Source organism: Panulirus ornatus, chromosome 63 (genome assembly GCF_036320965.1).
Source record: "Panulirus ornatus isolate Po-2019 chromosome 63, ASM3632096v1, whole genome shotgun sequence".
NCBI lineage: Eukaryota > Metazoa > Arthropoda > Malacostraca > Decapoda > Palinuridae > Panulirus > Panulirus ornatus.
In genome coordinates, this window is record NC_092286.1 from 22,665,429 (window position 1) to 22,690,801 (window position 25,373).

General features: G+C 42.5%; 2 protein-coding genes across 3 annotated transcripts in view; both read left to right on the forward strand.

Moving 5' to 3' along the window:
• The window catches only part of LOC139745831 (integrin alpha-PS1-like), a 734,318-nt gene that overhangs the window by 663,140 nt on the left and 45,805 nt on the right, over positions 1-25,373 (forward strand). The gene's annotated exons all lie outside the window — the stretch shown is intronic.
• Positions 12,823-14,632, forward strand: LOC139746032 (glutamine-dependent NAD(+) synthetase-like). The gene has a single exon (XM_071656843.1). It carries the CDS (start codon positions 13,083-13,085, stop codon positions 14,031-14,033), a length of 951 nt encoding a protein of 316 aa, XP_071512944.1. The 5' UTR covers positions 12,823-13,082; the 3' UTR covers positions 14,034-14,632.

The window sequence follows — 25,373 nt, forward strand, 5'->3', positions numbered from 1 at the left end:
CATGTGTACGTGTAGGAAGAGAGGAAAGTGATTTGTTCTCAGTGAATGTAGGTTTGTGGCAGGGGTGTGTGATGTCTCCATGGTTGTTTAATTTGTTTATGGATGGGGTAGTTAGGGAGGTGAATGCAAGAGTTTTGGAAAGAGAGGCAAGTATGCAGTCTGTTGTGGATGAGAGGACTTGGGAAGTGAGTCAGTTGTTGTTCACTGATGATACAGTGCTGGTGGCTGATTCGAGTGAGACACTGCAGAAGCTGGTGACTGAGTTTGGTAAAGCGTGTGAAAGAAGAAAGCTGAGAGTAAATGTAAGTAAGAGCAAGGTTATTAGTTACAGTAGGGTTAAGGGACAAGTCAATTGGGAGGTAAGTTTGAATGGAGAAAAACTGGAGGAAGTGAAGTGTTTTAGATATCTGGGAGTGGATTTAGCAGCGAATGGAATCATGAAAGCAAAAGTGAATCACAGGGTGGGGGAGGGGGCGAAAGTTCTGGGAGCGTTGAAGAATGTGTGGAAGTCGAGAACATTATCTCGGAAAGTAAAAAGGGTATGTTTGAAGGAAAAGTGGTTCCAACAATGTTATATGGGTGCGAGGCATGGGCTATAGATAGAGTTGTGTGCAGGAAGGTGGATGTGTTGGAAATGAGATGATTGAGGACAATATGTGGTGTGAGGTGGTTTGATCAAGTAAGTAATAATAGGGTAAGAGAGATGTGTGGTAATAAAAAGAGTGTGGTTGAGAGAGCAGAAGTCGGTGTTTTGAAATGGTTTGGTCACATGGAGAGAATGAGTGAGGAAAGATTGACCAAGAGGATATATATGTGAGAGGTATAGGGAATGAGAAGTGGGAGACCAAACTGTAGGTGGAAAGATGGAGTGACAAAGATTTTGAGTGATTAGGGCCTGAACATGCAGGAGGATGAAAGGCGTGCAAGGAGTAGAGAGAATTGGAATGATGTGGTATACCAGGGTCGACGTGCTGTCAGTGGATTGAACCAAGGCATGTGAAGCGTCTGGGGTGAACCATGGAAAGTTCTGTGGAGCCTGGATATGGAAATGGAGCTGTGGTTTCGGTGCATTATACATGACAGCTAGAAACTGAGTGTGATCGAATGTGGCCTTTGTTGTCTTTTCCTAGCGCTATTGCGCACGTGAGGGGGGAGGGGGTTGTTATTTCATGTGTGGCGGGATGGCGATGAGAATGAATAAAGGCAGACAGTATGACAGTATGAATTATGTACATGTGTATATATGTATATGTCTGTGTGTATGTATATGTATTCATTGAGATGTATAGGTATGTATATTTGCATGTGTGGACGTGTATGTATATGCATGTGTATGTGGTTGGGGTTAGGCCATTCTTTCGTCTGTTTCCTTGCGCTACCTTGCTAATGTGGGAAACAGCGACAAAGTAAAATAAATATAAATAAATACATATATGTATATGTGTAACAAGTATATACATGTGTCAGAAGTGGAGGGAACGAGGAGAAGTGGGAGACCAAATTGGAGGTGGAAAGATGGAATGAAAAAGATTTTGAGTGATCGGGGCCTGAACATGCAGGAGGGTGAAAGGCGTACAAGGAATAGAAGGAATTGGAACGATGTGGTATACCGGGGTCGACATGCTGTCAATGGATTGAACCAGGGCATTTGAAGCGTCTGGGGTAAACCATGAAAGTTCTGTGGGGCGTGGATGTGGAAAGGGAGCTGTGGTTTCGATGCATCATTGCATGACAGCTAGAGACTGAGTTTGAACGAATGTGGCCTTTGTTATCTTTTCCTAATGCTACTTCGCACACATGAGGGGGGAGGGTGTTGTTATTCCATGTGTGGCGAGGTGGCGATGGGAATAAATAAAAGCAGACAGTATGAATTATGTACATGTGTATATATGTATATGTCTGTATGTGTATATATATGTATACATTGAGATGTATAGGTATGTATATTTGCGTGTGTGGACGTGTATGTATATACATGTGTATGTGGGTGGGTTGGACCATTCTTTCGCCTGTTTCCTTGCGCTACCTCGCTAATGCAGGAGACAGTGACAAAGCAAAATAAAATAAATATAAATAAATAACAAGTAGTAGTGATGTGAAAAGGAGATGGAGTGAGTATTTTGAAGGTTTGTTGAATGTGTTAGATGATAGAGTGGCAGATATATTATGTTTTGGTTAAGGTGGTATGCGAAGTGAGAGAGTCAGGGAGAAAAATTTGGTAACAGAGGAGGTAGTGAAAGCTTTGCCGGGAAGGCGGCAGGTTTGGATGGTATTGCAGTAGAATTTATTAAAAAAGGGGGTGACTGTGTTGTTGACTGGTTGGAAAGGATATTCAGTGTAAGTATATCTCATTGTGAAGTGCCTGAGGATTTGCAGAATGTATGCATAGTGCCATTGTACAAAGGCAAAGGGAATAAAGGTGCGTGTTCAAATTACAGGGGTATAAGTTTGTTGAGTATTCTTGGGAAATTATATGGGACGCTATTGATTGAGAGGGTGAAGGCATGTACAGAGCATCAGACTGGGGAAGAGCAGTGTGGTTTCAGAAGTGGTAGAGGATGTGTGGATCAGGTGTCTGCTTTGAAGAATATATGTGAGAAATACTTAGAAAAACAAATGACTTTGTATGTAGCATTTATGGATCTGGAGAAGGCATATGATAGAGTTGATAGAGATGCTTTGTGGAAGGTATTAAGAGTATATGGTGCAGGAAGCAAGTTGCTAGAAGCAGTGAAAAGTTTTTATCGAGCATGTGTACGAGTAGGAGGAGAGGAAAGTGATTGGTTCTCAGTGAATGTTGGTTTGCGGCAGGGGTGCATGATGTCTCCATGGTTGTTTAATTTGTTTATGGATGGAGTTGTTAGGGAAGTGAATGCAAGAGTTTTGGAAAGAGGGGCAAGTACTTATGTAGTCTGTTGTGGATGAGAGGACTTGGGAAGTGAGTCAGTTGTTGTTCACTGATGATACAGCACTGGTTGCTGATTTGGGTGAGAAACTGCAGAAGCTGGTGACTGAGTTTGGTAAAGTGTGTGAAAGAAGAAAGCTGAGAGTAAATGTGAATTAAGAGCAAGGTACAGTAGAGTTAAGGGACAAGTCAATTGGGAGGAAAGTTTGAAAGGATTGAAACTGGAGGAAGTGATGTGCTTAAGATATGTGGGAGTGGATTTGGCAGCGGATGGAACCATGGAAGCGGAAGTGAGTCATAGGGTGGGAAAGAGGGCGAAATTTCTGGGAGCGTTGAAAAATGTGTGGAAGGTGAGAACATTATCTCGGAAAGCAAAAATGGGTATGTTTGAAGAAATAGTAATGCCAACAATATTATATGGTTGCGAGGCGTAGGTTATAGATAGGGTTGTGCGATGGAGGTTGGATGTGTTGCAGATGAAATGTTTGAGGACACTATGTGGTGTGAGGTGGTTTGATTGAGTACATAATGAAAGGGTAAGAGAGATGTGTGATAATGAAAAGAGTGTGGATGATAGAGCAGAAGAGGGTGTTTTGAAATGGTTTGGTCACATGGAGAGAATGAGGGAGGAAAGATTAACAAAGAGGATATATGCGTCAGAGGTGGAGGGAAAGAGAGAAGTGGGAGACCAAATTGGAGGTGGAAGGATGCAATGAAAAAGATTTTGAGCGAAAAGGGCCTGAACATGCAAGAGATTGAAAGGCTTGCAAGAAATAGAGTGAATTGGAATGATGTGGTATACTGGGGTCGACGTGCTGTCAATGGATTGAACCAGGGCATGTGAAGCATCTGGGGTAAACCATGGAAAGTTTTGTGGGGCCTGGATGCAGAAAGGGAGCTGTTGTTTCGGTGCATTATACATGACAGCTAGAGACTGTGTGGGAACAAATATGGCCTTTGTTGTCTCTTCTTTGCACGCATACGGGGGGAGAGGGTTGTCATTTCATGTGTGGCGGGGTGGCGATGGAATGAATAAAGGCAGCAAGTATGAATTATGTACATGTGTATATATGTATATGTCTGTGTATTTATGTATGTGTATATGTTGAAATGTATAGGTATGTATGTGGGGATAGGGGAGAAAGAATACTTCCCATGTATTCCCAGCATATCATAGAAGGCAACTAAACGGGGAGGGAGCGGGGGAGCTGGAAATTCTCCCCTTGTTTTTAATTTTCCAATAAAAGAACAGAAGGGGGCCAAGTGAGGATATTTCCTCAAACACTCAGTCCTCTGTTCTTAATGGTACCTTGCTGATGTGGGAAATGGCAAGTAATATGTAAAAAAAATATATATATATTTATATTTTATTTTATTTTGCTTTGTCACTGTCTCCTGCGTTAGCGAAGTAGCGCAAGGAAACTGTTGAAAGAATGGCCCAACCCACCCACATACACATGTATGTACATACTCGCAAATATACATACCTATACATCTCAACATATACATATATATACCCACACAGACATAAACATTTTTACACATGTACATAATTCATACTGGCTGCCTTTATTCATTTCCATCACCGCCCCGCCACACATGAAATAACAACCCCCTCCCCCCTCATGTGCACGAAGTAGCGCTAGGAAGACAACAAAAGCCATATTCGTTCACACTCAGTCTCCAGCTGTCACGTAATAATGCACCGAAACCACACCTCCCTTTCCACATCCAGGCCCCACAGAACTTTCCATGGTTTACCCCAGACGCTTCACATGCCCTGGTTCAATCCACTGACAGCACGTCGACCCTGGTATACCACATCGTTCCAATTCACTCTATTCCTTGCACGCCTTTCACCCTCCTGCATGTTCAGGCCCCAGTCACTCAAAATCTTTTTCACTCCATCTTTCCACCTTCAATTTGGTCTCCCACTTCTCCTCTTTCCCTCCACCTCTGACACATATATCCTCTTTGTCAATCTTTCCTTTACTCATTCTCTCCATGTGACCAAATCATTTCAAGACACCCTCTTCTGCTCTCTCAACCACACTCTTTTTATTACCACACATCTCTCTTACCGTATTATTACTTACTCGATCAAACTACCTCACACCATATATTGTCCTCCAACATCTCATTTCCAGCACATCCACCCTCCTCCGCACAACTCTATCCATAGCCCATACCTCGCAACCATATAACGTTGTTGGAACCACTATTCCTTCAAACATACCCTCTTTGCTTTCCGATATAATGTTCTCAACTTCCACACATTCTTCAACACTTCCAGAACTTTCGCCCCCTCCCCCACCCCATGATTCACTTCCCCTTCCATAGATCCATCTGCTGCCAAATCCACTCCCAGATATCTAAAACACTTCACTTCCTCCAGTTTTTCTCCATTCAAACTTACCTCCCAATTGACTTGTTCCTCAACCCTACTGTACCTAATAACCTTGATCTTATTCACATGTATGTATATATATACATACATACATTTTTTTTTTTTTTTTGCCGCTGTCTCCCGCGTTTGCGAGGTAGCGCAAGTAAACAGACGAAAGAAATGGCCCAACCCACCCCCATACACATGTACATACATACGTCCACACACGCAAATATACATACCTACACAGCTTTCCATGGTTTACCCCAGACGCTTCACATGCCCCGATTCAATCCACTGACAGCACGTCAACCCCGGTATACCACATCGCTCCAATTCACTCTATTCCTTGCCCTCCTTTCACCCTCCTGCATGTTCAGGCCCCGATCACACAAAATCTTTTTCACTCCATCTTTCCTCCTCCAATTTGGTCTCCATCTTCTCCTCGTTCCCTCCACCTCCGACACATATATCCTCTTGGTCAATCTTTCCTCACTCATTCTCTCCATGTGCCCAAACCATTTCAAAACACCCTCTTCTGCTCTCTCAACCACGCTCTTTTTATTCCACACATCTCTCTTACCCTTACGTCACTTACTTGATCAAACCACCTCACACCACACATTGTCCTCAAACATCTCATTTCCAGCACATCCTATCCTCCTGCGCACAACTCCATCCATAGCCCACGCCTCGCAACCATACAACATTGTTGGAACCACTATTCCTTCAAACATACCCATTTTTGCTTTCCGAGATAATGTTCTCGACTTCCACACATTCTTCAAGGCTCCCAGAATTTTCGCCCCCTCCCCCACCCTATGATCCACTTCCGCTTCCATGGTTCCATCCGCTGCCAGATCCATTCCCAGATATCTAAAACACTTCACTTCCTCCAGTTTTTCTCCATTCAAACTCATCTCCCAATTGACTTGACCCTCAACCCTACTGTACCTAATAACCTTGCTCTTATTCACATTTACTCTTAACTTTCTTCTTTCACACACTTTACCAAACTCAGTCACCAGCTTCTGCAGTTTCTCACATGAATCAGCCACCAGCGCTGTATCAACAGCGAACAACAACTGACTCACTTCCCAAGCTCTCTCATCCCCAACAGACTTCATACTTGCCCCTCTTTCCAAAACTCTTGCATTCACCTCCCTAACAACCCCATCCATAAACAAATTAAACAACCATGGAGACATCACACACCCCTGCCGCAAACCTACATTCACTGAGAACCAATCACTTTCCTCTCTTCCTACACGTACACATGCCTTACATCCTCGATAAAAACTTTTCACTGCTTCTAACAACTTGCCTCCCACACCATATATTCTTAATACCTTCCACAGAGCGTCTCTATCAACTCTATCATATGCCTTCTCCAGATCCATAAATGCTACATACAAATCCATTTGCTTTTCTAAGTATTTCTCACATACATTCTTCAAAGCAAACACCTGATCCACACATCCTCTACCACTTCTAAAACCATACTGCTCTTCCCCAATCTGATGCTCTGTACATGCCTTCACCCTCTCAATCAATACCCTCCCATATAATTTCCCAGGAATACTCAACAAACTTATACCTCTGTAATTTGAGCACTCACTCTTATCCCCTTTGCCTTTGTACAATGGCACTATGCACGCATTCCGCCAATCCTCAGGCACCTCACCGTGAGTCATACATACATTAAATAACCTTACCAACCAGTCAACAATACAGTCACCCCCTTTTTTAATAAATTCCACTGCAATACCATCCAAACCTGCTGCCTTGCCGGCTTTCATCTTCTGCAAAGCTTTTACTACCTCTTCTCTGTTTACCAAATCATTTTCCCTAACCCTCTCACTTTGCACACCACCTCGACCAAAACACCCTATATCTGCCACTCTATCATCAAACACATTCAACAAACCTTCAAAATACTCATTCCATCTCCTTCTCACATCACCACTACTTGTTATCACCTCCCCATTTGCGCCCTTCACTGAAGTTCCCATTTGCTCCCTTGTCTTATGCACTTTATTTACCTCCTTCCAGAACATCTTTTTATTCTCCCTAAAATTTAATGATACTCTCTCACCCCAACTCTCATTTGCCCTTTTTTTCACCTCTCGCACCTTTCTCTTGACCTCCTGTCTCTTTCTTTATATATATATATATATATATATATATATATATATATATATATATATATATATATATATATATTTTTTTTTTTTTGCTTTGTCGCTGTCTCCCGCGTTTGCGAGGTAGCACAAGGAAACAGACGAAAGAAATGGCCCAACCCACCCCCATACACATGTATATACATATGTTCACACACGCAAATATACATACCTACACAGCTTTCCATGGTTTACCCCAGATGCTTCACATGCCCTGATTCAATCCACTGACAGCACTTCAACCCCGGTATACCACATCGATCCAATTCACTCTATTCCTTGCCCTCCTTTCACCCTCCTGCATGTTCAGGCCCCGATCACACAAAATCTTTTTCACTCCATCTTTCCACCTCCAATTTGGTCTCCCACTTCTCCTCGTTCCCTCCACCTCCGACACATATATCCTCTTGGTCAATCTTTCCTCACTCATTCTCTCCATGTGCCCAAACCATTTCAAAACACCCTCTTCTGCTCTCTCAACCACGCTCTTTTTATTCCCACACATCTCTCTTACCCTTACGTTACTTACTCGATCAAACCACCTCACACCACACATTGTCCTCAAACATCTCATTTCCAGCACATCCATCCTCCTGCGCACAATTCTATCCATAGCCCACACCTCGCAACCATACAACATTGTTGGAACCACTATTCCTTCAAACATACCCATTTTTGCTTTCCGAGATAATGTTCTCGACTTCCACACATTCTTCAAGGCTCCCAGGATTTTCGCCCCCTCCCCCACCCTATGATCCACTTCCGCTTCCATTGTTCCATCCACTGCCAGATCCACTCCCAGATATCTAAAACTCTTTACTTCCTCCATATATATATATATATATATATATATATATATATATATATATATATTTATTTATTTATTTATTATACTTTGTCGCTGTCTCCCGCGTTTGCGAGGTAGCGCAAGGAAACAGACGAAAGAAATGGCCCAACCCCCCCCATACACATGTATATACATACATCCACACACGCAAATATACATACCTACACAGCTTTCCATGGTTTACCCCAGACGCTTCACATGCCCCGATTCAATCCACTGACAGCACGTCAACCCCGGTATACCACATCGCTCCAATTCACTCTATTCCTTGCCCTCCTTTCACCCTCCTGCATGTTCAGGCCCCGATCACACAAAATCTTTTTCACTCCATCTTTCCTCCTCCAATTTGGTCTCCATCTTCTCCTCGTTCCCTCCACCTCCGACACATATATCCTCTTGGTCAATCTTTCCTCACTCATTCTCTCCATGTGCCCAAACCATTTCAAAACACCCTCTTCTGCTCTCTCAACCACGCTCTTTTTATTTCCACACATCTCTCTTACCCTTACGTTACTTACTCGATCAAACCACCTCACACCACACATTGTCCTCAAACATCTCATTTCCAGCACATCTATCCTCCTGCGCACAACTCCATCCATAGCCCACGCCTCGCAACCATACAACATTGTTGGAACCACTATTCCTTCAAACATACCCATTTTTGCTTTCCGAGATAATGTTCTCGACTTCCACACATTCTTCAAGGCTCCCAGAATTTTCGCCCCCTCCCCCACCCTATGATCCACTTCCGCTTCCATGGTTCCATCCGCTGCCAGATCCATTCCCAGATATCTAAAACACTTTACTTCCTCCAGTTTTTCTCCATTCAAACTTATCTCCCAATTGACTTGACCCTCAACCCTACTGTACCTAATAACCTTGCTCTTATTCACATTTACTCTTAACTTTCTTCTTTCACACACTTTACCAAACTCAGTCACCAGCTTCTGCAGTTTCTCACATGAATCAGCCACCAGCGCTGTATCAACAGCGAACAACAACTGACTCACTTCCCAAGCTCTCTCATCCCCAACAGACTTCATACTTGCCCCTCTTTCCAAAACTCTTGCATTCACCTCCCTAACAACCCCATCCATAAACAAATTAAACAACCATGGAGACATCACACACCCCTGCCGCAAACCTACATTCACTGAGAACCAATCACTTTCCTCTCTTCCTACACGTACACATGCCTTACATCCTCGATAAAAACTTTTCACTGCTTCTAACAACTTTCCTCCCACACCATATATTCTTAATACCTTCCACAGAGCATCCCTATCAACTCTATCATATGCCTTCTCCAGATCCATAAATGCTACATACAAATCCATTTGCTTTTCTAAGTATTTCTCACATACATTCTTCAAAGCAAACACCTGATCCACACATCCTCTACCACTTCTAAAACCATACTGCTCTTCCCCAATCTGATGCTCTGTACATGCCTTCACCCTCTCAATCAATACCCTCCCATATAATTTACCAGGAATACTCAACAAACTTATACCTCTGTAATTTGAGCACTCACTCTTATCCCCTTTGCCTTTGTACAATGGTACTATGCACGCATTCCGCCAATCCTCAGGCACCTCACCGTGAGTCATACATACATTAAATAACCTTACCAACCAGTCAACAATACAGTCACCCCCTTTTTTAATAAATTCCACTGCAATACCATCCAAACCTGCTGCCTTGCCGGCTTTCATCTTCTGCAAAGCTTTTACTACCTCTTCTCTGTTTACCAAATCATTTTCCCTAACCCTCTCACTTTGCACACCACCTCGACCAAAACACCCTATAACTGCCACTCTATCATCAAACACATTCAACAAACCTTCAAAATACTCATTCCATCTCCTTCTCACATCACCACTACTTGTTATCACCTCCCCATTTGCGCCCTTCACTGAAGTTCCCATTTGCTCCCTTGTCTTATGCACTTTATTTACCTCCTTCCAGAACATCTTTTTATTCTCCCTAAAATTTAATGATACTCTCTCACCCCAACTCTCATTTGCCCTTTTTTTCACCTCTCGCACCTTTCTCTTGACCTCCTGTCTCTTTCTTTATATATATATATATATATATATATATATATATATATATATATATATATATATATATATATATATATATTTTTTTTTTTTTTTGCTTTGTTGCTGTCTCCCGCGTTTGTGAGGTAGCACAAGGAAACAGACGAAAGAAATGGCCCAACCCACCCCCATACACATGTATATACATATGTTCACACACGCAAATATACATACCTACACAGCTTTCCATGGTTTACCCCAGATGCTTCACATGCCCTGATTCAATCCACTGACAGCACTTCAACCCCGGTATACCACATCGATCCAATTCACTCTATTCCTTGCCCTCCTTTCACCCTCCTGCATGTTCAGGCCCCGATCACACAAAATCTTTTTCACTCCATCTTTCCACCTCCAATTTGGTCTCCCACTTCTCCTCGTTCCCTCCACCTCCGACACATATATCCTCTTGGTCAATCTTTCCTCACTCATTCTCTCCATGTGCCCAAACCATTTCAAAACACCCTCTTCTGCTCTCTCAACCACGCTCTTTTTATTCCCACACATCTCTCTTACCCTTACGTTACTTACTCGATCAAACCACCTCACACCACACATTGTCCTCAAACATCTCATTTCCAGCACATCCATCCTCCTGCGCACAATTCTATCCATAGCCCACACCTCGCAACCATACAACATTGTTGGAACCACTATTCCTTCAAACATACCCATTTTTGCTTTCCGAGATAATGTTCTCGACTTCCACACATTCTTCAAGGCTCCCAGGATTTTCGCCCCCTCCCCCACCCTATGATCCACTTCCGCTTCCATTGTTCCATCCACTGCCAGATCCACTCCCAGATATCTAAAACTCTTTACTTCCTCCATATATATATATATATATATATATATATATATATATTTATTTATTTATTTATTATACTTTGTCGCTGTCTCCCGCGTTTGCGAGGTAGCGCAAGGAAACAGACGAAAGAAATGGCCCAACCCCCCCCATACACATGTATATACATACATCCACACACGCAAATATACATACCTACACAGCTTTCCATGGTTTACCCCAGACGCTTCACATGCCTTGATTCAATCCACTGACAGCACGTCAACCCTGGTATACCACATCGCTCCAATTCACTCTATTCCTTGCCCTCCTTTCACCCTCCTGCATGTTCAGGCCCCGATCACTCAAAATCTTTTTCACTCCATCTTTCCACCTCCAATTTGGTCTCCCTCTTCTCCTCGTTCCCTCCACCTCTGACACATATATCCTCTTGGTCAATCTTTCCTCACTCATTCTCTCCATGTGCCCAAACCACTTCAAAACACCCTCTTCTGCTCTCTCAACCACGCTCTTTTTATTTCCACACATCTCTCTTACCCTTACGTTACTCACTCGATCAAACCACCTCACACCACACATTGTCCTCAAACATCTCATTTCCAGCACATCCATCCTCCTGCACACAACTCTATCCATAGCCCACGCCTCGCAACCATACAACATTGTTGGAACCACTATTCCTTCAAACATACCCATTTTTGCTTTCCGGGATAATGTTCTCGACTTCCACACATTCTTCAAGGCCCCCAGAATTTTCGCCCCCTCCCCCACCCTATGATCCACTTCCGCTTTCATGGTTCCATCCGCTGCCAGATCCACTCCCAGATATCTAAAACACTTCACTTCCTCCAGTTTTTCTCCATTCAAACTCATCTCCCAATTGACTTGACCCTCAACCCTACTGTACCTAATAACCTTGCTGTTATTCACATTTACTCTTAACTTTCTTCTTCCACACACTTTACCTAAAACCAAGAGTCCACCCTGTCTTCCACGAACCCAGAGCATCAACTGAGCAAAGAGATAGGCAAGCACCATACGAAGTCTTGCTTGCACGTTCTGCAAGGCAAGGTTTTCTCTAACTGTTCCTCCACGCACTCTAAACTTTGGGATGAAACCTGTGGCAGCACTGAAGATGCCTAGTGCTGCTGATACCATACTGTCAATTGCTATTGGTATGTGGTAGCTTCCAATCTGCTGGGAAAGAAGTTTTGCTCGAGATTTGGTCTCTGTTGACGAGTTCTCAGTAGCCATGTAGACTGTGTGGAAAAGTCTGCCACAAAGCTCCCGACGATCTCAAGGAACATAGTCAGCTTGGGATACTATGCGCCTCACATCTTCCAGTACCTTCTCTTCACCATTAGCAACTGCGTGTATCACCAAGTGACACATGGAGAAGACAATGGCTGCTGTTGAGGAGGAGTCAACACCTCCAGATAACGGGAGAAGAAAACCCCCTTGACCTGAATGCCGCAGATAGTCCCACAACCAGCAAGCAGGGCCATAAAGAATCTCTTCTTCTGGGGTTGGGATGCTATATTCTATTGGTACACATGATGGCAGAAATATGTCTTCATCATTGGAGAGGGCAAAGTTCACCTGGACACGAGGATAAGCCTGACTCTTGGATGCGTGAAGACACCTGCTCCGAATTACAGATCGATAACAGCGGATAGACTCTAAGTCAACTGTTGCAGTAACCACTTCCACTTCTGATAAGCTGTATGGAGTTGCCCGAGCTACAGTTGACCCATTAAGACCAATCATTGAGTCTCCAGAAAAATACACCCGATCACCATCACATCCTCTTTGGTTTTAGGATCTGCAAATGTAGATGAGGCACTAAGGGGATACATGACTAAATATGACTGTAGTTCTGCTGATATTAACCCCATTGGTGGATTTTCCAAGGCTGACCTCAAGAGATTTCTGCTTCTAGCCAAAGACAGACTTAATGTTCCTGTACTAGGCGATATTCTAGGAGCGCCACCTACTGCAGAACTTGAACCACTTGAGGAGGGCTCACTTGTACAAACAGATGAAGCAGACATGGGCATGTCATATGATGAACTGTCCACATATGGAAAGCTTCGAAAAGTTGAATGTTGTGGTCCATACTCCATGTTTGGCAAGCTAGTTCATCTTTGGTCTGATCAATGTGCACCTAAAGAGGTTGCAGAGAAAGTTAAGCTGTTCTTCCGTTGTTACAGTGTTAACCGCCACAAGATGACTGTTTTGACTCCAGCATACCATGCTGAGACATATTCACCTGATGATCATCGCTTTGACCACCGACAGTTCCTGTACAACTACCGCTGGGTGTGGCAGTTTAAAGCTATAGATAAAGCAGTGGAAAAGTTAGATTGTGGAAGGGATGGAGATCAAGTTGAACGAAGTGGGTCTACATGTTCCAATAAAGGCAGTCGGTCGTCTTCCTTCACACGGCCTTCATCGCGGTCATCCAACAACTCACTCACTGGATTTACTGGTAGTGAGTCTCATCGTCGAGGAGTAGAAGTAGCACCTGGACCTGTCATTCAAGATGCACACAGTGAACAAGACTGCACAAATGAAAGTAAACATATTGCATTGAACATGATAGTGCCACACTACCAAGATCAGAAAATGGAAAGTAGTAAAAGTTCATCCTCTCATCTTGGACCTGCTAGTGAGGAAGACCGAAAACGCCGTGGATCTACATCAATCTTTGTTAATGCTCTTGGACACAGTACTCAGAAAGCAAGTCGTTGTGGGGATTCAGCTTCTTCTACCATTCAGTACCTTAATAACAACATACAAATGTAAAGAGTTTTTTAGTAGATAATAACATTTTAGATTTTTTTTTTTTCGTATGTAATTGCTTTTTCCAACTTTGTATAGGAAACATCAGGAACGTGATAATACTGGCCTCACTTACACATCTCCACTCTCCAGCTGTCAAGTATGATTTACTGAAACCAGCACTTACCATCCACAACCAGGTCTTTTAGATTGCTTCATATGCTCTGGATCAGTCCATTACCATCTTGTTGATCCTATATTTCACATGAATCCAGTTCATTCTATCCTATGCATGCCCTTCATTTTCCTGAATGTTTAGGCCCCAGTACCCCAAAGCCTCCTTCAGTCATTCCTTTCATCTCCTTCTAGGTCTCCCTGTTCCCATTTGTTTCATCTACTTTTAATATTAAGATCCTCTTAGTCAGTCTTTCTTTGCTCATCTTTGTTATATATATATATATATATATGCTTAATATATTCCCTGGGGATAGGGGAGAAAGAATACTTCCCACGTATTCCCTGCGTGTCATAGAAGGCGACTAAAAGGGAAGGGAGCGGGGGGCTGGAAATCCTCCCCTCTCGTTTTTTTTTTTTTTTAATTTTCCAAAAGAAGGAACAGAGAAGAGGGCCAGGTGAGGATATTCCCTCAAAGGCCCAGTCCTCTGTTCTTAACGCTACCTCGCTATCGCGGGAAATAGCGAATAGTATGAAAAAAAAAAAAAATATATATATATATATATATATATATATATATATATATATATTTATTATTATTATTATTATTATTATTATTATTATTATTATTATTATTATTATTATTATATTTTTTATTATTTTCTATTTTGCTTTGTCGCTGTCTCCCGCATTAGCGAGGTAGCGCAAGGAAACAGAAAAAAGAATGGCCCAACCCACCCACATACACATGTATATACATACACATCCACACACGCAAATATACATACCTATACATCTCAACGTATACATATATATACACACACATACATATACATATATACACTTATTTTTATTTTATTTATTTTTTTTATTATACTTTGTCGCTGTCTCCCGCGTTTGCGAGGTAGCGCAAGGAAACAGACGAAAGAAATGCCCCCCCCCATACACATGTATATACATACGTCCAAACACGCAAATATACATACCTACACAGCTTTCCATGGTTTACCCCAGACGCTTCACATGCCTTGATTCATTCCACTGACAACACGTCAACCCCGGTATACCACATCGCTCCAATTCACTCTATTCCTTGCCCTCCTTTCACCCTCCTGCATGTTCAGGCCCCGATCACACAAAATCTTTTTCACTCCATCTTTCCACCTCCAATTTGGTCTCCCTCTTCTCCTCGTTCCCTCCACCTCCGACACATATATCCTCTTGGTCAATCTTTCCTCACTCATTCTCTCCATGTGCCCAAACCACTTCAAAACACCCTCTTCTGCTCTCTCAACCACGCTCTTTTTATTTCCACACATCTCTCTTACCCTTACGTTACTCACTCGATCAAACCACCTCACACCACACATTGTCCTCAAACATCTCATTTCCAGCACATCCATCCTCCTGCGCACAACTCTATCCATAGCCCACGCCTCGCAACCATACAACATTGTTGGAACCACTATTCCTTCAAACATACCCATTTTTGCTTTCCGAGATAATGTTCTCGACTTCCACACATTCTTCAAGGCTCCCAGAATTTTCGCCCCCTCCCCCACCCTATGATCCACTTCCGCTTCCATGGTTCCATCCGCTGCCAGATCCACTCCCAGATATCTAAAACACTTCACTTCCTCCAGTTTTTCTCCATTCAAACTCACCTCCCAATTGACTTGACCCTCAACCCTACTGTACCTAATAACCTTGCTCTTATTCACATTTACTCTTAACTTTCTTCTTCCACACACTTTACCAAACTCAGTCACCAGCTTCTGCAGTTTCTCACATGAATCAGCCACCAGCGCTGTATCATCAGCGAACAACAACTGACTCACTTCCCAAGCTCTCTCATCCCCAACAGACTTCATACTTGCCCCTCTTTCCAAAACTCTTGCATTTACCTCCCTAACAACCCCATCCATAAACAAATTAAACAACCATGGAGACATCACACACCCCTGCCGCAAACCTACATTCACTGAGAACCAATCACTTTCCTCTCTTCCTACACGTACACATGCCTTACATCCTCGATAAAAACTTTTCACTGCTTCTAACAACTTTCCTCCCACACCATATATTCTTAATACCTTCCACAGAGCATCTCTATCAACTCTATCATATGCCTTCTCCAGATCCATAAATGCTACATACAAATCCATTTGCTTTTCTAAGTATTTCTCACATACATTCTTCAAAGCAAACACCTGATCCACACATCCTCTACCACTTCTGAAACCACACTGCTCTTCCCCAATCTGATGCTCTGTATATGCCTTCACCCTCTCAATCAATACCCTCCCATATAATTTACCAGGAATACTCAACAAACTTATATATATATATATATATATATATATATATATATATATATATATATATATTTATTATTATTATTATTTTTTTTTTTTTTTTTTTTTTTATACTTTGTCGCTGTCTCCCGCGTTTGCGAGGTAGCGCAAGGAAACAGACGAAAGAAATGGCCCAACCCCCCCCATACACATGTACATACACACGTCCACACACGCAAATATACATACCTACACAGCTTTCCTTGGTTTACCCCGGACGCTTCACATGCCTTGATTCAATCCACTGACAGCACGTCAACCCCTGTATACCACATCGCTCCAATTCACTCTATTCCTTGCCCTCCTTTCACCCTCCTGCATGTTCAGGCCCCGATCACACAAAATCCTTTTCACTCCATCTTTCCACCTCCAATTTGGTCTCCCTCTTCTCCTCATTCCCCCCACCTCCGACACATATATCCTCTTGGTCAATCTTTCCTCACTCATTCTCTCCATGTGCCCAAACCACTTCAAAACACCCTCTTCTGCTCTCTCAACCACGCTCTTTTTATTTCCACACATCTCTCTTACCCTTACGTTACTTACTCGATCAAACCACCTCACACCACACATTGTCCTCAAACATCTCATTTCCAGCACATCCATCCTCCTGCGCACAACTCTATCCATAGCCCACGCCTCGCAACCATACAACATTGTTGGAACCACTATTCCTTCAAACATACCCATTTTTGCTTTCCGGGATAATGTTCTCGACTTCCACACATTTTTCAAGGCTCCCAAAATTTTCGCCCCCTCCCCCACCCTATGATCCACTTCCGCTTCCATGGTTCCATCCGCTGACAGATCCACTCCCAGATATCTAAAACACTTCACTTCCTCCAGTTTTTCTCCATTCAAACTCACCTCCCAATTGACTTGACCCTCAACCCTACTGTACCTAATAACCTTGCTCTTATTCACATTTACTCTTAACTTTCTTCTTCCACACACTTTACCAAACTCCGTCACCAGCTTCTGCAGTTTCTCACATGAATCAGCCACCAGCGCTGTATCATCAGCGAACAACAACTGACTCACTTCCCAAGCTCTCTCATCCCCAACAGACTTCATACTTGCCCCTCTTTCCAAAACTCTTGCATTTACCTCCCTAACAACCCCATCCATAAACAAATTAAACAACCATGGAGACATCACACACCCCTGCCGCAAACCTACATTCACTGAGAACCAATCACTTTCCTCTCTTCCTACACGTACACATGCCTTACATCCTCGATAAAAACTTTTCACTGCTTCTAACAACTTGCCTCCCACACCATATATTCTTAATACCTTCCACAGAGCATCTCTATCAACTCTATCATATGCCTTCTCCAGATCCATAAATGCTACATACAAATCCATTTGCTTTTCTAAGTATTTCTCACATACATTCTTCAAAGCAAACACCTGATCCACACATCCTCAACAAACTTATACCTCTGTAATTTGAGCACTCACTCTCATCCCCTTTGCCTTTGTACAATGGCACTATGCACGCATTCTGCCAATCCTCAGGCACCTCACCATGAGTCATACATACATTAAATAACCTTACCAACCAGTCAACAATAGAGTCACCCCCTTTTTTAATAAATTCCACTGCAATACCATCCAAACCTGCTGCCTTGCCGGCTTTCATCTTCCGCAAAGCTTTTACTACCTCTTCTCTGTTTACCAAATCATTTTCCCTAACCCTCTCACTTTGCACACCACCTCGACCCAAACACCCTATATCTGCCACTCTGTCATCAGACACATTCAACAAACCTTCAAAATACTCATTCCATCTCCTTCTCACATCACCAGTACTTGTTATCACCTCCCCATTTACGCCCTTCACTGAAGTTCCCATTTGCTCCCTTGTCTTACGCACCCTATTTACCTCCTTCCAGAACATCTTTTTATTCTCCCTAAAATTTACTGATAGTCTCTCACCCCAACTCTCATTTGCCCTTTTTTTCCCCTCTTGCACCTTTCTCTTGACCTCCTGTCTCTTTCTTTTATACTTCTCCCACTCAATTGCATTTTTTCCCTGCAAAAATCGTCCAAATGCCTCTCTCTTCTCTTTCACTAATACTCTTACTTCTTCATCCCACCACTCACTACCCTTTCTAAACAGCCCACCTCCCACTCTTCTCATGCCATAAGCATCTTTTGCGCAATCCATCACTGATTCCCTAAATACATCCCATTCCTCCCCCACTCCCCTTACTTCCATTGTTCTCACCTTTTTCCATTCTGTACACAGTCTCTCCTGATACTTCTTCACACAGGTCTCCTTCCCAAGCTCACTTACTCTCACCACCTTCTTCACCCCAACATTCACTCTTCTTTTCTGAAAACCCATACTAATCTTCACCTTAGCCTCCACAAGATAATGATCAGACATCCCTCCAGTTGCACCTCTCAGCACATTGACATCCAAAAGTCTCTCTTTCGCACGCCTGTCAATTAACACGTAATCCAATAACGCTCTCTGGCCATCTCTCCTACTTACATAAGTATACTTATGTATATCTCGCTTTTTAAACCAGGTATTCCCAATCATCAGTCCTTTTTCAGCACATAAATCTACAAGCTCTTCACCATTTCCATTTACAACACTGAACACCCCATGCATACCAATTATTCCCTCAACTGCCACATTACTCACCTTTGCATTCAAATCACCCATCACTATAACCCGGTCTCGTGCATCAAAACCGCTAACACACTCATTTAGCTGCTCCCAAAACACTTGCCTCTCATGATCTTTCTTCTCATGCCCAGGTGCATATGCACCAATAATCACCCACCTCTCTCCATCAACTTTCAATTTTACCCATATTAATCGAGAATTTACTTTCTTACATTCTATCACATACTCCCACAACTCCTGTTTCAGGAGTATTGCTACTCCTTCCCTTGCTCTTGTCCTCTCACTAACCCCTGACTTCACTCCCCAGACATTTCCAAACCACTCTTCCCCTTTACCCTTGAGCTTCGTTTCACTCAGAGCCAAAACATCCAGGTTCCTTTCCTCAAACATACTACCTATCTCTCCTTTTTTCACATCTTGGTTACATCCACACACATTTAGGCACCCCACTCTGAGCCTTCGAGGAGGATGAGCACTCCCCGCGTGACTCCTTCTTCCGTTTCCCATTTTAGAAAGTTAATACAAGGAGGGGAGGATTATTATTATTATTATTATTATTATTATTATTATTATTGTTATTATTATTATTATATTTTTTATTATTTTCTATTTTGCTTTGTCGCTGTCTCCCGCGTTAGCGAGGTAGCACAAGTAAACAGAAAAAAGAATGGCCCAACCCACCCACATACACATGTATATACATACACATCCACACACGCAAATATACATACCTATACATCTCAACGTATACATATATATACACACACATACATATACATATATACACATGTACATAATTCATAGTCTGCCTTTCTCCATTCCCATCGCCACCTGCCACGCAAGAAATAACAACCCCCTCCCCTCATGTGTGCGAGGTAGCGCTAGGAAAAGACAACAAAGGCCACATTCGTTCACACTCAGTCTATAGCTGTCACGTAATAATGCACCGAAACCACAGCTCCCTTTCCACATCCAGGTCCCACAAAACTTTCCACGATTTACCCCAGACACTTCACATGCCTTGGTTCAATCCATTGACAGCACGTCGACCCCGGTATACCACATCATTCCAATTCACTCTATTCCTTGCACGCCTTCCACAATCCTGCATGTTCAGGCCCCAATCACTCAAAATCTTTTTCACTCCAACTTTCCACCTCCAATTTGGTCTCCCACTTCTCATTCCCTCCACCTCTGCCACATATATCCTCTTGGTCAATCTTTCCTCACTCATTCTCTCCATGAGACCAGACCATTTCAAAACACCCTCTTCTGCTCTCTCAACCACACTCTTTTTATTACAACACATCTCTCTTACCCTATTATTACTTACTCGATCAAACCACCTCACACCACATATTGTCCTCAAACACCTCATTTCCAGCACATCCACCCTCCTCTGCACAACTCTATCCATAGCCCATGCCTCGCAACCATATAACATTGTTGGAACCACTATTCCTTCAAACATACCCATTTTTGCTTTTCGAAATAATGTTCTCGACTTCCACACATTCTTCAACGCACCCAGAATTTTCACCCCCTCCCCCACCCTATGATTCACTTCCGCTTCCATGGTTCTGTCCGCTGCCAAATCCACTCCCAGATATCTAAAACACTTCACTTCCTCCAGTTTTTCTCCATTCAAACTTACTTCTCAAACTTCTTCCTATTTGTCCATGGGGAAAATGAAACACTATAAGTTCCAAAGTGCACTTTCATGTAATAATCACATCATCAGGGGAGACAGAGGAGAGAAATATAACAGTCAGTTGATATACAACGAAGAGACATAGGAAGGACGCCATCTGGTAAACATGCGATTGTCCAAGACAGACAACGAGAATATCATAGACTTATCATTTGGACAAGAGGGTGAATTGTTTACAAATTTTGTCAACAATAAAGTTATGCAATTTCTATAGATCATCACTAATAATAAGATTAAAATTCTTTGTGTATGTATATACACATGTAAATACATACACGTCCACACACTCAAATATACATACCTATACATCTCAACGCATACATATATATACACTCACAGACATATACACATATACACATGTACATAATTCATACTGTCTGCCTTTATTTATTCCCATCGCCACCCCGCCACACATGAAATAACAACACCCTCATCCCTCATGTGTGCGAGGTAGTGCTAGCAAAAGACAACAAAGGCCACAGTCGTTCACACTCAGTCTCTAGCTGTCATGTAATAATGCACCAAAACCACAGCTCCCTTTCCACATCCAGGCCCCACAGAACTTTCCATGGTTTACCCCAGACACTTCACATGCCCTGGTTCAATCTATTGACAGCACGTCGACCCCGGTATATCACATTGTTCCAATTCACTCTATTCCTTGCACGCCTTTCACCCTCCTGCATGTTCAGGCGCCAATCACTCAAAATCTTTTTCACTTCATCTTTCCACCTCCAATTTGGTCTCCCACTTCTCCTCGTTCCCTCCACCTCTGACACATATATCCTCTTGGTCAATCTTCCCTCACTCATTCTCTCCATGTGACCAAACAATTTCAAAACACCCTCTTCTGCTCTCTCAACCACACTCTTTTTATTACCACACATCTCTCTTACCCAATTATTACTTAATTGATCAAACCACCTCACACCACATATTGTCCTCAAACATCTCATTTCCAGTACATCCACCCTCCTCCGCAGAACTCTGTCCATACCCCATGCCTTGCAACCATATAACGTTGTTGGAACCACTATTCCTTCAAACATACCCATTTTTGCTTTCCGAGATAATGTTCTAGACTTCCACACATTCTTCAGTGTTCCCAGAATTTTCGCCCCCTCCCCCACCCTATGATTCACTTCTGATTCCATGGTTCCATCCGCTGCCAAATGCACTCCCAGATATCTAAAACACTTCACTTCCTCCAGTTTATCTCCATTTAAACTTACCTCCCAATTGACTTGACCCTCAACCCTACTGTACCTAATAACCTTGCTCTTATTCACATTTACTCTCAACTTTCTTCTTTCACACGCATTACCAAACTCAGTCACCAGCTTCTGCAGTTTCTCACACGAATCAGCCACCAGCGCTGTATCATCAGCGAACAACAACTGACTCACTTCCCAAGCTCTCTCATCCACAACAGACTGCATACTTGCCCCATTTCCAAAACTTTTGCATTTACCTCCCTAACAACGCCATCCATAAACAAATTAAACAACCATGGAGACATCACACACCCCTGCTGCAAACCTACATTCACTGAGAACCAATCACTTTCCTCTCTTCCTACATGTACACATGCCTTACATCCTCAATAGAAACTTTTCACTGCTTCTAACAATTTGCCTCCCACACCATATATTCTTAATACCTTCCACAGAGCATCTCTATCAACTCTATCATATGCCTTCTCCAGATCATAAATGCTACATACAAATCCATTTGCTTTTCTAAGTATTTCTCACATACATTCTTCAAAGCAAACACCTGATCCACACATCCTCTACCACTTCTGAAACCACACTGCTCTTCCCCAATCTGATGCTCTGTACATGCCTTCACCCTCTCAGTCAATACCCTCCCATATAATTTACCAGGAATACTCAACAAACTTATACCTCTGTAATTTGAGCACTCACTCTTATCCCCTTTGCCTTTGTACAGTGGCACTATGCAAGCATTCTGCCAATCCTCGGCACCTCACCATAAATCATACATTAAATAACCTTACTAACCAGTCAACAATATAGTCACCCCCTTTTTTAATAAATTCCACTGTAATACCATCCAAACCCGCTGCCTTGCCGGCTTTCATCTTCCACAAAGCTTTTACGACCTCTTCTCTGTTTACCAAATCATTTTCCCTAACCCTCTCACTTTGCACACCACCTCGACCAAAACACCCTATATCTGCCACTCTATCATCAAACACATTTAACAAACCTTCAAAATACTCACTCCATCTCCTTCTCACATCACCACTACTTGTTATCACCTCCCCATTAGCACTCTTCACTGAAGTTCCCATTTGTTCCCTTGTCTTACACACTTTATTTACCTTCTTCCAAAACATATTTTTATTCTCTCTAAAATTTAATGATACTCTCTCATCCCAACTCTCATTTGCCATCTTTTTCACCTCCTGCACCTTTCTATTGACCTCCTGCCTCTTTCTTGTATACATCTCCCACTCATTTGCATTATTTCCCTGCAAAAATCCTCCAAATGCCTCTTTCTTCTCTTTCACTAATAATCTTACTTCTTCATCCCACCACTCACTACCCTTTGTAATCTGTCCTCCTCTCACGTTTCTCATGCCACAAGCATCTTTTGCACAAGCCATCACTGCTCCCCTAAATACATACCATTCCTCCCCCACTCCCCTTACCTCCTTTGTTCTCACTTTTTTCCATTCTGTACTCAGTCTCTCCCGATACTTCCTCACACAAGTCTCCTTCCCAAGCTCACTTACTCTCACCACTCTCTTCACCCCAACATTCTCTCTTCTTTTCTGAAAACCTCTACAAATCTTCACCTTCGCCTCCACATGATAATGATCAGACATCCCTCCAGTTGCACCTCTCAGCACATTAACATCCAAAAGTCTCTCTTTCGCGCGCCTATCAGTTAACACGTAATCCAATAACGTTCTCTGGCCATCTCTCCACATACATACATATACTTCTGTATATCTCTCTTTTTGAAATATATATATGTATATATATATATATATTCCCTGGGGATAGGGGATTAAGAATACTTCCCACGTATTCCCTGCGTGTCGTAGAAGGCGACTAAAAGGGGAGGGAGCGAGGGACTGGAATCCTACACTCTCGTTTTTTTTTTTTTAGTTAAGTTAAGAGTAAATATATATATATATATATATATATATATATATATATATATATATATATATATATATATATATCATAGGGTGGGGGAGGGGGCGAAAATTCTGGGGGCCTTGAAGAATGTGTGGAAGTCGAGAACATTATCTCGGAAAGCAAAAATGGGTATGTTTGAAGAAATAGTGGTTCCAACAATGTTGTATGGTTGCGAGGCGTGGGCTATGGATAGAGTTGTGCGCAGGAGGATGGATGTGCTGGAAATGAGATGTTTGAGGACAATGTGTGGTGTGAGGTGGTTTGATCGAGTGAGTAACGTAAGGGTAAGAGAGATGTGTGGAAATAAAAAGAGCGTGGTTGAGAGAGCAGAAGAGGGTGTTTTGAAGTGGTTTGGGCACATGGAGAGAATGAGTGAGGAAAGATTGACCAAGAGGATATATGTGTCGGAGGTGGAGGGAACGAGGAGAAGAGGGAGACCAAATTGGAGGTGGAAAGATGGAGTGAAAAAGATTTTGTGTGATCGGGGCCTGAACATGCAGGAGGGTGAAAGGAGGGCAAGCAATAGAGTGAATTGGAGCGATGTGGTATACCGGGGTTGACGTGCTGTCAGTGGATTGAATCAAGGCATGTGAAGCGTCTGGGGTAAACCATGGAAAGCTGTGTAGGTATTGTATATTTGCGTGTGTGGACGTATGTATATACATGTGAATGGGGGGGTTGGGCTATTTTTTTCGTTTGTTTCCTTGCGCTACCTCGCAAACGCGGGAGACAGCGACAAAGTATAATAATATATAAATATATATAAATATATATAGATATATATGAATATAAATATATATATATATATATATATATATATATATATATATATATATATATATATATATATATATATATATATATAGATAGATATATATATATATATATATAGATATATATTTTTTGCTTTGTCGCTGTCTCCCACGTTAGCGAGGTAGCGCAAGGAAACAGACGAAAGAATGGCCCAACCCCACCCACATACACATGTATATACATACACGTCCAGACACATAAATATACATACCTATACATCTCAACGCATACATATATACACTCACAGACATATACATATATACACATGTACATAATTCATACTGTCTGCCTTTATTTATTCCCATCGCCACCCCGCCACACATGAAATAACAACACCCTCATCCCTCATGTGTGTGAGGTAGTGCTAGCAAAAGACAACAAAGGCCACAGTCGTTCACACTCAGTCTCTAGCTGTCATGTAATAATGCACCAAAACCACAGCTCCCTTTCCACATCCAGGCCCTGCAGAACTTTCCATGGTTTACCCCAGACGCT

Bases quoted from the DNA above. Each gene is read 5' to 3' on its own strand.
- LOC139746032 (XM_071656843.1), top strand. From the start codon at position 13,083: ATGACTAAATATGACTGTAGTTCTGCTGATATTAACCCCATTGGTGGA.